Source organism: Onychomys torridus, chromosome 14 (assembly GCF_903995425.1).
Source record: "Onychomys torridus chromosome 14, mOncTor1.1, whole genome shotgun sequence".
NCBI classification, from domain to species: Eukaryota; Metazoa; Chordata; class Mammalia; order Rodentia; family Cricetidae; genus Onychomys; species Onychomys torridus.
In genome coordinates this window covers 44,512,126-44,531,225 of record NC_050456.1, presented here as the reverse complement: position 1 = coordinate 44,531,225, position 19,100 = coordinate 44,512,126, and the positions used below count along the sequence as shown (strand labels likewise).

The 19,100-nt window shown below is 43.7% G+C and overlaps 1 protein-coding gene across 1 annotated transcript in view; it reads right to left on the bottom strand.

Annotated features, from left to right (window-relative positions):
* Window positions 1–19,100, bottom strand: part of Syne2 (spectrin repeat containing nuclear envelope protein 2) — a 321,669-nt gene that overhangs the window by 173,533 nt on the left and 129,036 nt on the right. Inside the window, exons 29-38 of the mRNA XM_036205561.1 lie at window positions 18,341–18,488; window positions 16,981–17,582; window positions 13,959–14,138; window positions 12,922–13,072; window positions 6,931–7,089; window positions 5,685–5,846; window positions 3,952–4,053; window positions 2,424–2,624; window positions 1,328–1,499; window positions 730–842 (exon numbers count right to left, since the gene is read on the bottom strand). Of these exons, the coding sequence (XP_036061454.1) occupies window positions 730–842; window positions 1,328–1,499; window positions 2,424–2,624; window positions 3,952–4,053; window positions 5,685–5,846; window positions 6,931–7,089; window positions 12,922–13,072; window positions 13,959–14,138; window positions 16,981–17,582; window positions 18,341–18,488 (1,990 nt within the window). The remainder of the gene's footprint in view (window positions 1–729; window positions 843–1,327; window positions 1,500–2,423; window positions 2,625–3,951; window positions 4,054–5,684; window positions 5,847–6,930; window positions 7,090–12,921; window positions 13,073–13,958; window positions 14,139–16,980; window positions 17,583–18,340; window positions 18,489–19,100) is intronic.

The following is a 19,100-nucleotide window of genomic DNA, read 5'->3' as shown; positions in this document are numbered from 1 at the left end:
CTTTTGCAAACCTGTACCAATGCATGACTCCTTCCTAACATTCCCCCTGAGAAGGGCTGGGAAGAAATGGCTGACTCCCGTGACAGATGAATTTTCAATAGCTTGAGAGAGAGACAGAGAGAGAGAGAGAGAGAGAGAGAGAGAGAGAGAGAGAGAGGAGTGTGTGTGAGAAAGAGAGAGAGAGAGAGACAGTGTGTGCGTGCATGCTTGTGTGTGTGTGTGTGTGTGTGTGTGTCTGTGTCTGTGTCTGCATTTGCATCTGACTTTCTTGGGCCTCCATCAAGCAAAAATAATGCAATACCACTATGATGCTGACATGGGAACAAGATGGAGAAAGCTAAAGCCTCCTATCCTGGCGATGCTGCACTTCCAAGCATACTCAACATCAACAGAGGGAACCAGTGGCCCCATCAAGCAATGCACTAAATAGAGCAGCAGTGGTCACACGGGAAAACATTCACTCGGTATATGCAAACACTCCACCATTTTATAGAAAGGACTTGAGCATCCATGGGTGTTGATGTCCCTAAGGCTCAGGTTAGGGGGAAGTACCTGGAGCTACCAACAAGCTTCAGAACACAACGTATCATCTAAATAAAGTCAGAAGGCCCAGCTACTGGACTCAGAGAGGAAGGTGGGAGAATTGTTTAAACACAAGGGTTCGGGGTCAGCCCGGACAACGCTGTGAGACGTCTCTCAAACATTTCGGTGTGGGCGTGTATATCTTACAGAAAGTTTTTGGAGCTTTTCCTCCATGCTCAGTTTTGTTTCTGCCGGTTCGAAACACTCCTTAAGGTTCATTTGGATGTTGCTGAACCAGTCGTTAAAGTTCTTACACTGGTCTGTAGGAGAAAAGAAAAAAGTATATTCAATAGGACTTCATATACCTTGACAGGTGAGAAACTAGGACCCTGCTCCCCACAGCAGTGGGCAAAGCCATGACATGTTCTGAAACCCAGTGCTGAGAGCCAATCGAGTATAGAGAGCAATAGGATGTGTTTTTTGGAGCAAACACCTTTCCAAGCACGCTGGATATCCAAAGACACCTGCAAGGTCAGTGTGCCCACAGGCACACCTTCAGACACAGGGACCACATGACCTCGGTGGTTATGAAATACAGATTTGAAGCTTGAAGAAATGGAGATTACTTATACCAGACACTAACAGGGTTTGCCCCCAAAGGATTTATCAGAATATTATTCCTTTAAATACAGTCTGTGCAAGCCATCTAGAAGTCAAGTTTAGATCAGTCTTTGGACCCACAGTGCTATTAGCATATTCCTATTTCAAGATCGCCAGAACAAAGTTTGAGGCACATCACACTCACCGTTCAGGAACGTGGAAAAGTGATCTTGCAGAGCACTCCTTTTGGTGTTAAACAGATTGCTGACACTCGCGTATTGTCTTTTCAATTCAGAGAGCTCTGGAGTGAGACACCCTATTTGATTCTCGAGGACGGTCATACTGTGTTTCTGCTGGAGGATCTGCTGCTGGATTTCCTGCACACAGAATAAACCCGTCATTGCCTCCTAACACTGGCTCACTTCACCCACAGCTCATGAGCGCTTCACTCTCTCTGTGTCCATGTGTGCATGTACGTACTTGTGTATGCATGTGTGTGCAAGTGTCTGTGGAAGCCAGAGGTCAACCTTGGTGAAATCACAAAACACATGACACCTTCCTTGATTATGTGCACCTGATCATCAGCATTATTTTTTATTGAGATCACTGATTATGGAGCTCGCTGATTGACCAGGTTAGCTGGCCAGTGATTCCCTCATCTCTGCTCCCCCTACACCAGGGTTACCATGGCTGGCTTTAAAATAAAAAAAACATGGATGCTAGGGATTTGAATTCTGGACCTTCTGCTTACATGGTAAGGACTTCGACAACTGAGCCATTTCCCAGGCTTCAGAGGTTTTCATTATTTTATAAGTCCAAACAATTTTGCTTTCTATTTCATAGTTGATTTATAGTGCAATGCAAATTACTTTTTTACACTTAATTTGATATGTATGTGTCAAACACATGTGTGCCACTGTGTGCATGTGAATGAGTGTGAAATGTCATGTGGCTTCAGGGGATTGAACTCAGATCATCAGGCTTGGGGGACTTGCTGCGCTTTCTCACTGGCCCACAGTGCAGTTTTTTTCTGGCCTGCCTGTCTACCTCCCTTCCTTCCTTTTCTAGAAATCGGCTCCCTCCTCCCTGCCCCCATTTTCACTAACTACAGAAGTCCAAGATGACCAAAACTAAGTGTTAGAGAACTGGGAAGATACCTCAGTGGTAGGGCACGTGCCTACCATGAACTAGGTTAACTCACTAGTACCACAAAAAGTGTTTTTTGTTTTGTTTTGCTTTTTAAGGAATAAAAAGAGTGTGGTAACAGGTCTGAACCCAGGAGATGGGCAACTGGGTGGTACCTCAAGCTTCGTGAAGATCTCCAGGCTGTCGGAGGGGGACAAGGCATTCAGGAGGGACTCGGTCATCCCCATTTGGGTCTTGGCTTGGTCCAGATCCTCTTTCAGCTCAGCGGTGTTCCCACTGGGCACAAAGCTATTGGGTTCTCCTGTGATGTACCTTTTCACATCTCTCATCTTGCTCAGGACGGAGGACTCCATGACCTGAAATCACAAAACACATGACACCTGAAATCACAAAACACATGACACCTGAAATCACAAAACACATGACACCTGAAATCACAAAACACATGACAACACCTGAAATCACAAAACACATGACAACACCTGAAATCACAAAACACATGACGCCGGCAATAAGGCAGACCTCGGGCGACTGTTCACTGCAGAGTGAGCTGACATGGCTTCATCTCAAAGTGAAACATGTTCTTATCACATTGTCTTCTAACACTGCCTTAAAAGAAACAAGCACCCAGGCTTGCTGTGGTGGTACATGCCTTCAATCCCAAAACAAGGGAGTTGGGTCTCCGGGTTCAAGGCCAGCCTGGTCTCCTGAATGAGTTCCAGGTCATCCAGGGCTACACAGAGAAACCCTTTCTCAAAAAAACAGAGAGAGAGAGAGAGAGAGAGAGAGAGAGAGAGAGAGAGAGAGAGAGAGAGAGAGAAACAAAGAAAAGAAAAAACAGAAATCGACATTTTCTATGACAGTGATTGGAATCCTTCTTTCTCCCCAAGTAAATTGTATTTAGCTTGCAAACCAAACTGTTACAGCACTCATGAGAAAAAACAAATTTCTAAACACATAAATAAGATGGAAATGTACAAAGAACATTAAATAATCTTGTTTTGTTTAGAGACAGGATCTCACCCCATAGTCCGCACTAGTCTCAAACTCATGGTCCTCCTGCCTTAGCCTCCCAAGCTCTGGGATTACAAGCACATACCACTTCACTGGCCAGCACTGATTACTTTTTATGTGTTCAGCAGGTGGTGAGCACCTCATATACAGACGGAAGAAGATTAAGTAACTTGTCCAGGATCACAAAGCTAGTAGGCTGGAGAGGCAAGATGCCATCCATAAAGCCTGCCCAGGAGGTCATGTATAAACACTATGACCCTTCTTCATCCAAATGAAATTGAGATAAATCTCTTCTCACTACAGAAAAATCACACCAGAGGCAATTTCTGTCTCTATCTAGCAGTTAATGATCCCAGAATCACTGAAGACGTATTCTCCTCCCTGTACACACGTAGGAAACCACTGTCACTGTACGTGGAAACACAGCCACCATTTCCCCTCCACACAGCAGGCCTCTAAGAAACTGAAGAGGAGAAGAATGCAAGACCACAATATTGCTGAATGGGGACCACACAACTGCCTATGCCGATGCTTAAATTTTCAGTTGCACATAAATAAGGAGTCATTCTAATTTCATTTTCTGCTTAAATTTAGAATGTGAGGACGATGGATGCTGTTTTGGAAGGTATGGCGAATCTTCCATTGAGACTTGAGTCAAAATTCCCATACCTGTAGTTCAAGTGGTTTCTCGTTGCTCTGAAGCAGCAATTGTATGTCAGCCATTCTTCTGGAAAATTCAGAAGCTTGCTCTTCGTGGACTTTTAACTCTCCCTGAAACAGAAGTTTTTTAAAAGAGAAATACTTTTATTTCATCTTACTCTCAAGTACCTACAATTATCATTGTTGATGAACAGAAACTTGAAGATGCTCTTGAATTTCTCCTAATCTTTTCTTTGTTATGTTCCAGGGAGTAACAAACCCAAGTTCCTTAGGGATGAGGCAAATGACAGTCAAGGGAAGCATTCTCTTTTCAAGACCAAGGAGTAAGGCTTGTGCCATGAGGCTGTGTGCGCGGCTGAAAAGAGTGGCCAGTGTCTTAGCTGTGCATGCACAAACTCTGAATGAGCATGCGCCCACTTGGAATCTGCCCACAGGCTAGCCATTTTTACTTCTTCACATTTTCAAATAACCTATAATTTAAGACATATCTAGGGGGCTGGAGAGATAGATGTCTCAGTGGTTAAGAGCACCGGCTGTTCTTCCAGAGGTCCTGAGTTCAATTCCCAGCAACCACACACATGGTGGCTCACAACCATCTATAATGAGATCTGGCTCCCTCTTCTGGCCTGCAGGCATACATGCAAACAGAACACTATATACATAATAAATAAATAAATAAATAAATAAATAAATAAATAAATAAATAAATAAATAAATAAAATGTAAGAATTTGGGAGACAGAGTTGAAGTATTAGATACACACACATATTTTTGGACCCTACTGAATCACACTTAACAGCCAATATTTAGATGTTTTCTGATCCAGTAAGATGTTGTGCAAATTAATGACATTACACAAAAAAGCAATTAGAAAGAATTCCTAAATGTAGTGTTAGAAACTGAACTCAGAGCTGTTCAGTTGGAAGCTCCCCATCCCCCATTCCAAACCCTGCCCTTCTCAGAAAGCCGGCCAAGCGGCAGCTCCTCCCCCTGAAGATGCTCAAGACCTAGACCTGTCATGTGATTTCTCCTCACCCCACCCCCCACCCCCGTCTGCCTTACCTCTGGGGGGTTTGAGAGTCACCCAGGGGTGCTTGGCTCATTAAACCTGGTCTTTTTAATTTGGCTTGATGTGGCTTATTGCATAGGCTGAGAAACTCACTGCCAGGATCAAAAGATACTTACCAAGAGCCTCATGCATACTAGATAAGCACCCTACCTCTGAGTTACACCCAGAGACAGAAACGTTTCTTCCTACAACAAAAAGAGGTAGCTCAGATTCTTTCCAAATGGCAACTTGAGAGGGACTGGTTAAAAAGCAGCTCTCAGCCGGGCGGTGGTGGCGCATGCCTTTATTCCCAGCTCGGGAGGCAGAGGCAGGCGGATCTCTGTGAGTTCAAGGCCGGCCTGGGCTACAGAGCGAGATCCAGGACAGGCTCCAAAGTTACACAGAGAAACCCTGTCTCGAAAAACCAAACCAAAACCAAACCAAAAACCCAGCTCTCTCTCCTTGCTGTAATCCTTCCTCACCCAAGGCCACCGGTTTCCCTTAGCCCCAGGAGTCTGTGAATCTGCAAACATCTGCCTGGATTACACAGAGCAACCAATAGAGTCCCCTCGGGAGACAGAAAGAGGTGTGTCATTTCAGTGACAATTTTCTACCCTGCTGCAACAAAGCAAATGCCACAGGAAGATGCCAACAGCGTGCAGGCAAAGCACCTGTCTCATCCGGGTTGAGTTACCTCCAGCCTCTCTCTGTCCTCCTCCGTCAGCTGATGCGACTCCACCTTCCCAAGGGTCCTGCCAGCCCACTCGTCAATGCTGTTTTTGATGTTGAAAAGTTTGTCCCACAAGGCCACTGCCCGCCCGAGATTTTCACCGTATTCTTCTGTCTTCTCATTTACCTACAGCCAGTTGTAAGTAAATAGAAATAATAGACACAGGTGTGAAGATCATTGCATTCACTTGTTTTAAGATAAAGTCTATCCTTAATAGTTAATCTGTCTGATTCATCAAGAAAAAACAATTGCTTTCACATATGTTGCCCTCTTTCTTAAAAAAATAAAATAAAATAAGCTGACCTACTACAGCATATATGTAATTCAGAGCAACTCTGGAAGATCACTGTGAGTTCGAGGCCAGCCTCTATCACATAAGTGGCTGTCTCAAGAAGGGCATGGTGGCCAATAGTTCTAACCCAGGCACTGAGGAGACTGAGGCAGTAGTCCCAGTGCAAGTCTGAGGCCATCCTGGGATCATATTAAGTTAAAACTAGCCTGGGCTACACTGCAAGACCTTGTCTCAATGAATGAATGAATAAAAAAATTATTTGATTAACTTAACAGGAAATACAGGTAACTCTTAGTTTGTAACTTTTAAGAATATCAAACTAAACTACAAATGTTTCAAGTATACAACTGAATCTCAAAATCCTGCATGAAAGGCTATGTTGACAAGTTTATTTCCAATATGTTGAGTACAATTTTTGAAGTTTTGCTTCTTTTTTGGAGACGAGGACTCACTATGAAGCCTTGACTTGCCTACAACTCAATGTAGAGCAGGCTGGCCTTGAACTCACAGAGATCAGCATGCCTTTGCCACCCAAGTGCTTGCACTGACAGCATTTACCATGTGCCTGGCTGGTTTTATTTATTGAGATTGGCACTTGTGCAGCTCAGGCTGGCCTTTAACCCCTGACTTGTCACTTCTTCCCGAGTGCTGGGATGATATACACCACCACACCTGGCAGCAGGTAGGTATGCAAGCATACGTGTACACACACACATCTGGAAAACTGTAGTCCCATTTGTTAGTAATGTCAACTCTGAGATGAAATTAATTCCTAAGTTATAAATAATATATTACTTTTTTTTTTTTTACAAAGAATGACAGCTTGAATTTTCAGTATCATAAGAATACTAAAGACATTCTCCCCAAATATCAATTCGTCATGAAGCAGAAATTTTAGTTAATGAACTTATCACACACATCCAGCCATCTGTCCACGATAGCATTAGCCTCTTTTTCAAAAGGGGGCTCTTGAAAGGTTTTCATTTTATTCAGATGATACTGTAGATTTTTGCAAATCTGATTTATCTTGTCTACAACTTCTAAATGTTCATTGAATTCTTCTTTGACAGTTTCAATCTGAAAAAAAAAGCAAAAATATGCTTTTGACATATTCAAAACATACATACAGACAGGCTGCTGGAATAACAAGTCTCTATTTTTATTATTCAACCTAAAAAATGATAACGTCCAACAAGATGGATTAGTAAGGAAAGGTCCTTGCTGCTAAGCCTCACAGCCTTGTGTTTGATCCCCAGGACCCCAAGGTGAAAGGACCAATGACCCCCCTTCTACAAGTTCTCCTTTACACGTGCTCTGCAGCAGTCACGTGCCCTCACTCTCCAAGCAAATACGAAACAAATGAAAGAGATATAATCGAGTGGCAATGTTCTGCTTATCCAGGGGACAGTTGTTAGGATTCTTTTGTCTTTTTTTAGATTTATTTATTATGTATACAGTGTTCCACTTGTATGTATACCTGAACGCCAGAAGAGGGCTCCAGCTCTCAGTATAGATGGCTGTGAGCCACCATGTGGTTGCTGGGAATTGAACTCAGGACCTCTGGAAGAGCTGCCAGTGCTCTTCACCTCTGAGCCACCTCTCCAGCCCTTAGAATTTTTACTTTAATGATAATCTACTCAATTTTCCTCCCACTCTGCATTATGAAATATGTGTCTACTCTTAAAATTCTATTCTTAAGGAGTATGGTACTGGAGTCAAACCCAAAGCCTCATGCATCCTAGGCAAGAGCTCTACCTCCGTGCCAAATCTGTTTGATTTTTGGACAGAGTCTGGTTATGTACCTCAGGTCGGGCTTGAACTCATGATTGTCCTGACTCAATCTCCTCAGTGCTAGAAATACAGGTGTGCAGCATCATGCCTTGAAAAGACTATGAGATATTTATAATATTATAAAACATATTTTTGGCCCATGCAAAATAAGATCCTATCAAAAAACAAAAGCAAGAGAAGACTACACTGATTCTGTTGTGTAAAGAGAGGAAAAAACTATCCAGTTTTTATGTTTCCCTGAGAGGAATCCATGCAGGGGTGAGGCAGGAGGTTAGTGTGGGACGGAGTTGATGGCAGGAGGGAGTTGTGCTGTACACTCTTTGTTTCTTAACTACACGGACATCTGTTTCCTGTTACAATCTCTCACTAGAGAAGCTGGATAAAGGGTGTGAAGGGGCACTTCATTATGACATATAGCTCCATGTGAATGAAGAATTATCCTTAACATTAGAAGTTCGAATACTGAATATTAAATATTGAATCTTAAAACCAGGCCTGGTAGTACGTGTTTATAATCCCAGCACTCGGGAGCCTGAGGTAGGAGGATTGTCAACATCCAAGCCACTCTGGATGATCTTGTCTCCAAACCCAAAAGCAAGGGAGTTAGAAAGACAGCTCAGTCAGTGAGCTTTGTATCACGTACCCAGGAGGACATGAGTTCAGATCCCCAGCTCCAGTAGTCCCAACACTGGGGAGGCAGAGACAAGATCCCTAGGAGCTGCTGGCCAGATGGCCTAGCTGAGTCGATAAGCTCTGGGTTCAGAGAGCTCCTTGTCTCGTGAAATAAAGTGAAGAGTGATCAAGGAAGATACTGATGTTGACTTTTAGTCTCTGGAGACACGCATGCACATTTACACACACACACACACACACACACACACACACACACACACACACCCCAAAAGTCAAATGAAAAAAATCTACAATTAAATAAATTCTTTAAAGTGGAAAAATTGTAGCTGGGGGGGGGAGGCTATTATCAGATAATTCAGACTGGATGCTGGCTGATGTATGCACAGAGCTGCGATAAAAACTTAGGAGAATCCTCTGCCTCAGGACACTCTACATTGGGGTACTGGTTGTGTGTGTGTGTGTGTGTGTGTGTGTGTGTGTGTGTGTGTGTATGTTTCCACATGCACACATGTGCACAGACACAGACACACCATTTGGCTTCCTCCATGCAAAGCACTTCCGGTCACACTTGTACGGGCTGCCATTGGGAGAAGAAAAGCAGCAGCCACCGAGAGCATCCGTGAGAACTGTGGGCTTGGTTCTAGAACGTCTGCAGCCAGCTGGAGGGACCGAGGAGGACATTTCCCAAACATGGACAATGCTCTCGCCATCTCCACCTGTCTGCAGCTCTGTCTTTTATTGGACAGAGGGAAAATTCAGAACCTTATCTAAATAAACTTCCAGCTGTCAACACTTTTGAAGGACAGGTGGTCCACAGAAGGACATATGTCTACAGTGCCATGAAGACACATGGAGACTGTGTAGACAGTCTGTAAGTACCACCACAATCGGTTCTAAAATTTTCTTTCTAAAGACAGTTTTTTTTAAAAGCTAAGTACAAAGTACCAAAATCAGAAGATCTTGAATGGTAATGTTCCTTTTTGGTTTTGAGACAGGGTTTCTCTGTGTCGCCCTGGCTGTCCTGGAACTCTCTCTATAGACCAGGCTGGCCTCAAATTCAGAGATCCACCTGCTTCTGCCTCCTGAGGGCTGGGATTAAAGGAGTTATGCATTTCTTAAAGGCTTGTTACTTTTAATTTTATTTTTGAAGGGTGTTGAACTCAGAGCCTCATGAACTCTGATCAGATGTTCTGCTAGTAAGCTGTAACCTCGGCAATTACTAATTTTTAAAATGCCTCTTGTACCCAAATCCTTTACAGTGAGAAGTTCAGGGAAACACAATCAGTACTGCTTCTCTATTACAACAAGTGGTGGGAGCTGGTCCTCTCCTTCACCATGTGGGTCCCTGGGACTGAACTCAGCTTGTCAAGCATGGTGGCAGATCCCCCTATTCTTTGAGCCATCTTGCCAGCCCTCAGGTATTTTAAAACACTTAGCAGAAAGGCTTTACAGCAGTTTATTCTGTATTTTCTTTTTCTCACTAATGCATAAAAAAAATGCCATCTAGATTTCAAATTAAACATGGTAGATTTAAGTTTGTACTCGTCTCTTCACTCCCCAGATGCTGACAAGGGAAAAGGTGCAAACCATGCACCAAGAGAACGGAAGACAAGGAAGCTCTCAGGGAAGAGATGAGGAGCAGAGGAGCCAGCAAGCTGGAGAATGCGAGGTCAGTAACTTAACAACCCAAGGAAACCTGAAACCTTAGCAGAGAGGACAGGGGTTGAGGGGAAGGGACAGGAGAATCCAGGAGGAAGTAAGTCCATTTGAGTCTCAGAATTCCAAAAAAAGACTAATCAGTCCCTCTAGGTACTCATGAAAGAAGGCACGCACCAACAGGACAGCTGGATGACAGTTTTTGAATAGACACTTCAGAATCACGCATCCTACTCTATAAGTACCGTGTCGGAAGATAAGTGGCCGACTCTCTGGAGAGGCTCTGGACTCCTGACTGTCTGTCACAGCCTGGGTAGAGCTGACCGTCAAAAAGAACCTGTCAAGCCAGAGAGTCTACACTTGGGCTAGTCTGCAGTATGACAGATAACGCCCCTGCCTAGCTGATGGATAGAAATTTAACCAAAAAAATCAGATAAATGACTTCTCCAGAAAGGATAGTTTATAGGTATGGAGTCCTGCAAAGGATGTTCAAGCACCAAAGAAGAGCTACAGGTGGGTCCCACAGAGGGCTGGACATCATGGCTGACACTCGTGAAGATGTTAAATTCCCGGGGCTGGAGAGCTGGCTCAGAGGTTAAGAGCTCTGGCTGCTCTTCCAGAGGTCTTGAGTTCAACTCCCAGCAACCACATGATGGCTCACAACCATCTGTAAGGAGATCTAGTGCCCTCTTCTGGCCTGCAGGCATACATGCAGGCAGAACACTGCATACATAATAAATAAATAAAATCTTCCAAAAAAAAAAAAAAAAAAAAAAAAGACATTAAGAGGAATAAGTAACTCTACTAGGCACTTGGCAGATAAGACCTTAGCAAATCAGGAAAGGCCTGCTAGCTCCTAAAACAGGAACCCACTGCAGGACTAAGGCCAGGAACTGGAAATGCCAAAGATTTATAGACACAGTGAGAAGCCACAAGGCAAGAGGGGCCAGGTATCCAGTCAGTACAGAAGGTGGGTACCTCATCCTGAAACAAGAACCCAAGGCAAGAGACTAGAGTAAGGAAAACACAGGGTAACTATGAACTGGAACTCAAGTCCAAGACACCTGTGGAGGCTGCATGTGCCATATTCTCCAAGAGCCAAGGAATCCAGAGCTTTTAAGGTTCACTGGAAACTAGGGTGGGATTCTTCTAGATCTCCAGGCCGGTGAAGCTCAGAGCTACCTCTATTGGAAGGAACTGGGAACCCCAGCTAATGGCCTGCTCATGATCTTGGTGGCCTCCTTCAATGAAGTCTGAAAGAAAATCAGCCACACAGTCCCCACTGGACATCCAGAATGGCTTGAGAGGATGGGTCTCAGACAAAGGCTCTCCCTGACAATCTCAGTGTCATGGAGACGGGCTGTTCCAAGAGTAAGTCACTTAAGAGTTTGGTTGATTGGGGCTAGAGCAATGGCTCAGTGGTTAAGAGCACAGAGTGCTCTTGCAGAGGACCCAGGTTCAATTCCCAGCATCCACATGATGGCTCGCAACCATCCAGTTCCAGGGATCCCATGCCTTCTGACTTCTTTGGGCACCAGGCATGCATGTGGTACATATACATACAGGCGGACAAAACATCTATATACATAAAATAAATAAATCTTTAAATAAAATTTCAAAATCTAATTTGGTCGATACATACTTCCATTGAGTTGCTCTCAAGAAATAGGTTTAGGGGGTTAGAGAGATGGCTCAGCTGTTAAGAGTATTGGCTGCTCTTTCAGAGGACCCTGGTTAGAGTCTCAGCACCCACATAGTGGCTCATGATTGCCTATAACATCGGGTCCAGGTGTTTTAACATCCTCTTCTGGTCTCTCTAGCAGCGGTTCTTAACCTTCCTAACATTGTGACCCTTTAATTCAGCTTCTCATGTTGTAGTGACCCCCAACCAGAAAGCTATTTTCACTGTTACTCCGTAACTGTAATCTTGCTACTGTTATGAATCGTAAGGTAAATATCTGTGTTTTCCGATAGTTTTAGGCGACCCTTGTAAAATGGTCATTCGAGCCCAAGGGTCGTGACCCACAGGTTGAGAACCACTGCTCTGCAGGCACCTGGTACACAGACCTATACGGAGGCAAAACACCTGCTACATAAAACTAATTAATTAAAAATAAATAGCAAGCTTTATAAAACTACTCTCCAATAATCAAATGCATCAAGAAGATTACATGCCATACAGATCTACGACAGCCTATAATAGACTAAAGCTCCTGAGCCGGTGGGAAAGGCGTCATTCTGATGTACGCTCATAGAGTAAGTAGTACGGTGCATTCCTTTCCAACCATGTACATTCATAGAAAATAATGACATCTAGTGTCCAAAAGATGTTGTTCTTCTTAGTAACATGGAGCTGGGATTAGTAAAGCCATCAACACAGATGGGCGACTGGGGGATTTGGATGGCACATCTTTATAAAAAAAATGAATATGGGAATTGTCATGTCCTCCTTTTCTGTTAGCAAGAGAGGGTTTCCTGCAATCTTCATCTCGCATGCCTGCATGAGGGCTTGGGTTCCTTTTCAGTGATAAGCCCTGGGGCAAGAGCACTTGGCAGTCCTATAGAGGGGCAGCCTGGGGCAAGAGCACTTGGCAGTCCTATAAAGGGGCAGCCTGGGGCAAGAGTACCAAAGTAATCTGCTGCCAGCTTGGAAACTGATTTCCTTCTAGGCCTGGTGATAAAGCAGGTAACTTCCTAAATACCTAGTAGAACAGTCACTACTAAATTCTTTTAAAGCAAGCTTCAAACATGATTTATCACACCCTCTTTCCTGTCTGGCTCATCAGCCAAGTCACCATGCGGGACGGCTCTTTGGAAAGGTAGACTCACCTCTGCCACCTTCTTCTTCAGGTTGTCCTTTCCCATGTAGGAAGCTTGCTGGGAGAGAATGCCCTCTTCTTTTTGAATCAATGCCGTCAAGTTGTTTTTAATATTCTGATATTGTTTCAACAGCTCCAGAACACTTCCGCACTGTTCAAGGCTATGCAGGAAGAAAGAGAGAAACAGCCTGAAAGTAACACTGTGTGAGCTGTCACCACAACTCAGGAGTCACAGGTGACTTTCCCTCTCCACATGGCTTGATTACATTACCAAGAACAATGATACAGCAAACAGACTGTAGAAATAAGTAGTCACCAGATTCGTACCTTTACTAATTATGTTAACATGTCAACACACATAAGCTCTGGGGAGATAAACAGGATGACATGTCAACACACATAAGCTCTGAGAGACATACAGGATTCACACCTTGACAGAAGCAGCATTTCCATCCCATCAACCACAAGACCCGTTGGAATGACAGCCCCTGGCTAGCATTATCTGAGATTTTAAATCGTATTATTGCACAACCCACTTATGGGACCATCCATTCCACTCATTCTTAGCTCAGCCCTTTTTAGAAAGTAAAGCAGTTCAATGAATATGGGAGTTAACTTGGTTTCTGGTATAACTAGGTACTCACTAGTCCTGGAACTTTAAAGAAGGCACTCTGATCTATGTAATTAGACTAGATCGTATGTCACGGGTGGGCTTTATCATGGCTTCCTCGTACACAGGTTCTGTCTACATACAGGGCAAGCTGAAGCAAGGGTGGAGAAAGGTTAATTTAGGGGAAGGCTCGGACTTCACACAGCAAATAGGTCATGTGCTTCCTGAAGGAGACAGGGAGGGAAGTGGCCCCAGGCACAGAGGTGGGCGCTATCAGGATGTGCCAGAATGTCATGTGACAGACGTTGGCCTGTCAGCTCCAGCGTGAAGCCCCGTGTTTGCCCTCTCTGAGTCCAGGGGATGCATTTCAATGCAAACACTTCAGAATGTTGACTCCACAGACACATTTTCAGACTCAGGAGGGATTTTTCTCTTACCTCTCTGTGAGAGAAGCTTTTGTCGCCTCCCACAAGGCTGCTGTATCTTGACATTGTTGAATCACCATTTTCTCTTTGCCATCTTTGAATTCTGGGAGAGAATTAGCCATTTTTTGTACACGCATCTTCTCCTCTTCAAATCCATCTAGGTCCTTATCCAGCCTGAGTAATGATTTTTTCCTTGAGTGTAGAATTTTTAAAAAAGTATTAGCCAGTTATTAACCAAGTTGATTCAACAAAAAAACACGGGAAATGTCAAGAATGCACTTTCATTGTTCTCATAAGATTAATGGCAAAATTAAATATTCCTACTACAAAGAAATTCCTGAATAATAAGTACAGGAATTTATTCCTGCATTACAGAGATCAGAGGGCTCCTTGCATGACCAGAATACTATCTGGCATTTTAATTAAATATAATAAATATACAAAGCCAAAAGCAATAGCATTTTCCCCTTTGAGGAACATGTGTATGTATGGGCATATGAGAGAAAACACAGAGAGACTGTATGAAGAACACATAACACGAATAGACAGGTGGTTGGACAAAGCCAGGCCTCTAAGGAAGGGAGGAGGAACCAAGGAGGAAGGAAACAATGCAACATTTTGCATGTCATACACAAAAAGCTCTCCCAATTCTAAAAGGAGCTACTGAACTAAGGATTAATCCTGAAATCCAGCCCTGGAGAAAGAACATCATTGCAGAAATGTAAACTACAACTGCCCAAGCTCTACCTCCTCACTTCCAGTTCATCCTGGAATCTGCTTCTCACCCACTGGCTTGCACTCCTTATGTCATGGAGAGGCAAGGAGGTGGGAAATGCAGCATTGTGGGGAGGGAAATGGAAATGAGATGTTGAGGGTGGGATGGAGAGAACTCATACCGGGCTATGTTGCCACTTGGGCTTTCTCTTTGAGTGACCTGGATGTCATTAGAGAGTTATAAGCAGCAGGAAACGATGTGGTCTAAACCATAACTGGCTCTCTATAGCTGATATACCAAAAAAAGACTAAGGGAGCCTAGGAGAAGCTATCCCAGGGAGGGAGGGATGATGGTATCATGGACCGGTGGTGAGGTAGAACATGTTTAGGTGCTGTATAGTTTCTGAGAAGCTAGAAGAATGGAGATACCATTAATGCATGAGCACAGCCACCTCCTTGCCTCTCCACACTCATACCTGGCTGTCTACTCTACTATGGATCCCTCAGCCTGGAAGGCTCTTCCTCCAGGTGGTCACCAGGCTTGCCCTTATATTTCATTTGATACACATTCTGTTCACAGTGATACCTCCCATGACCTTGCCATCGCAACCACTGACTCCTTCCCTACTCAGAGCTTTGTCTCCTGAGGTTTGGTCATCTCCAGTCCCACTACATATCTTACCCCTCCTGGACACTAATGGGCTCTAGAAGAGTTGAGAACTTTCGGCCTATTGTGTTAAGTGCAGTATTCCCAATACCCTAAACTTCTGGCATGGAATATCTGTTTGTTCTATTCATAGCTATATGAATATGCAACTGTCATTTATAAACATACAGCTGTTAATTCATATATTAACACCCATTACTTTGGTGATCATACAATTAAAACTCATTGAAGTAATAACTACACAAACGATTAATTCAATACCTCATTACATACTCGGGCACTCTATGGATGAAAGTCTCATTGGGCCTGAGAGGGAATTTTGGAAGGAAGGGCATATTTAACTAAGGGACATGGGTGAGCTAAAAACTCCTAAGAGATTACCAAGTCAGAGAAGCTAAAGTGATAGGGAGTGAGAAATGTTTGGGATATTTATGAAGAAGATTCCACAAGAGTAACTCCTGCGAATGCCTCAGTGTTCACGATCGATCTGGCGGCCATATTCTGAGTGCTGAAATTAAAATGGCTTCCATACTGCCAACTTCATTCTGTTCCCACAATGCCTCTTTGAACTCAGCACCACTCTAATCCTGCTGGGAGGGGAGGAGAGCACCAGAGAACTAAGGAAGGACAGGGACACTCGATGGCAGGTGGCCTTCGACCATAATTCCTTTTATTTTGCCATGGCTGACCCTGTCAACTGGAAATGGGCAAGAATCACTTCACACCTGTGTGGGGTGATCTAGATTTGAGTAGCTGAGGTGTGACGACCCACACTAACTGTGGGCAGCATCATGCCATGGGCTGGGGTTCTGGTAGAGAAGGACAGTGACCTGAACACTAACATATGTGACTCCCTGCTTCCTGATTATGGTCGGCAACTGCCTTGAGCAGCCGAGGCCAATATTTCCCGCCATGACCTACTTAACTCCCAAACTGTGAGCCAGTAATGCTTCCGCTGTGGGGGTCCCTTTGTCTGTATTTCATCACAAGAACAGGGAAACCTAACTGAGAGGAGCGACTGAGACATGTCTGAACTACATGGGCGGGACCTGCTAGGTTTTCACCCTTAAGGGAAGGCCACACTGCACACAGAGAAGAATGAAGGACCAAGAAAGTAACTTATGTCCTCCATTCACATCTCAGTCCACTTCTCCCATGTCCAGGAAAAGAAATGCTGCAGAAGCAGGATTAAAAAAAAAAAAAAGAGGGCTAGAGAGATGGCTCAGTGGTTAAGAGCACCGACTGCTCTTCCAGAGGTCCTGAGTTCAATTCCCAGCAACCACATGGTGGCTCACAACCATCTGTAAATGAGATCTGGTGCCCTCTTCTGGCCTGCAGGGACATATGCAGACAGAATACTGTATACATAATAAATAAATAAATCTTAAAAAGAAAGGGGAGGTGGGGATTTAGCTCAGTGGTAGAGCACTTGCCTAGCAAGCGCAAGGCCCTGGGTTCAGTCCTCAGCTCTGGCAAAAAAAAAGAAAAGAAAAGAAAAGAAAAGAACATTTTGAAGAGGAACCTTATCAATAAAAAGTAAATTTTCCTGAAGAGTCCATTGAACAGAATGCAGAACACCAATAGTCAGAGACAGAAAGATCCAGAAGTATTTGCAAACTCAGCAAGTGTCACTGTGGATGACACCATTCTTACCGATGTTTCACAGCTGGAGCGGTGGGATCCTTCAGACCGATTTTACCGATCTGATTCTGGATGTCTTGAATATTTTTAAAGAGCTCATGATTTTTGGAACTACAAGCCTCCAGTAACGTCTTGTCCTCCATAGGTCCTTCCTGTTTATTCTGGCCACACGAGTCTGAGAACTTCACGGGCACGGCACCAAGAAGTTTCTCACAGGTGGTGTACTCCCCTCCCTCAGCATCTTTGACATCTATGCCAAGCATCCTCAAGTGTTCATCCAAGGGCCCGGCCTTCTCTTTCATCAGGAGAATGTCTTCCTCAACAGTTCTCACTGCCGGAGTATCTTCTAGTGTGTTTGAGGCACGAGGGTCTGCAGGAGGCTCGGCCGAGAGCTTAGCTGCTCTCAGAGAAGCCAAAAAACCTTCCAGAGCCTCCAGGGCATCTTCCCTCATCTCTACCTTCCGGTTGACGGCCTCCAGCTGGAGTCTGCATTTTAGCACAATATCCTGTATTGCACACTGATCTAGTGTGTGTAAATCCCTTGGTATAGAGTCACTCGGCTCCTTTAAATTGGCACATATTCTGATCTGCTTTGCTACGGAATCTTGGATATCCTAAAATTAAAAAGTAAAACAAAACAAAAACAGTGAGAAGAGAAAGAAGCCCTGGATTGAATCTCATGCAGCATGGTAGCTGTGTGTGTGTGCATTCACTCACATGTGCTCGAGTGATCTCTCTCTCTCTCTCTCTCTCACACACACACACACACACACACACACACACACATATACACAGCACAAACTAAGACAGAGAGAACAAAGTACTGTCTAAATTTGATCTACAAAAATGTGTCTGAGTTTAACCAAAGCCGAAGGTTTTAGAATCAGGAAACATTTCAATGGCAAATGAGCTGATGCCGACTGTTTCTTTATCTAACACCTTTCTCATGTTTGAATTCCCCAAAGAAAACAAGTACATAGATCTACTGCTTCAAAGAAAGTAATTACAGACCAACGGAGAGAGTGACACGTCTGACTATGATCAGAGGGTATTTAAAATTCGATCAGGAATGAGTAAACTGAAACCTTTGAGCCAATTACAGTGTTTAGAAATTCAGTCACTAAAGACATTCTTAAGAAAGGCTTTATTTTAAATTGAAAGAAAATATCCCTTTACTTACTCATTGGTACCTACTGTTAACTTCAAGGAATAAATGAGATATGAATAACAAGTATAAATTATTAAGGTATTTATATCATGGCTTAAGCTCTAAATCTACACTATAATTTAAAAAAAAAGTTAAAAAATCTTTGAACATCTGTAAGTCTGAAGAATTGAAGATCTTGTGAATACACTGTGAGAATTTACTCACCTGAAGGTTCTGATAGATGCCATCAACCTCCACAGGATGGAGGTCCTGGATAGCCACTGTACAGAAGGGCAGATGGGGGTCACAAAGGCGAGCACACTCCTTCTCCAGGGGCAGTACAATCTGCAGGGCCATCTCCAGTGACTCCATTCTGGGGGGAAAACAAACCAGATGTGATGGGAAAATAGTAAAAGCTGTCCTATAAACACATGCTAACACTGCCATTTGGCCAAAAGAAGGAAACGGTTACCCAGTAAAAATAAATATAATGACATGTACAGACCATCATGTTAAAACCCAAACCCACAGATCCAAAGTGCTAAAGAAGTTGGGCGGGGCTATAGCTCAGTGGTAAACTGCCTTGTCCGGCAAGCATGAAGCTCTGTATTTTTTATCCTCAGTACTAAAATAAAGATAAATCAAATTTAAAATGTCAAATAATGCATCCAAGTACACACGTACACACACACACACACACACACACACACACACACACACACACACAAACAAACACACCATCCACTCATTCGATCATTTATTTAGTAAGAGACCTGGGTTCAATATCATCCTGCCCATCTGGGACAACTCCAACTCATTTCTCTAGTGCTGATGATTTGCTTGTTTTGTTTTGTTTTGAGACAGGGTCTTACGCAGCCCAGGTTGGCCTTGAACTTCCTAGGAAGCCAGGGTGATTTTTAACTTCTCATCCTAAACCCTAAGATTACAGGTACGCAGCACTCCATCCACTTTACATAGTGCCTAG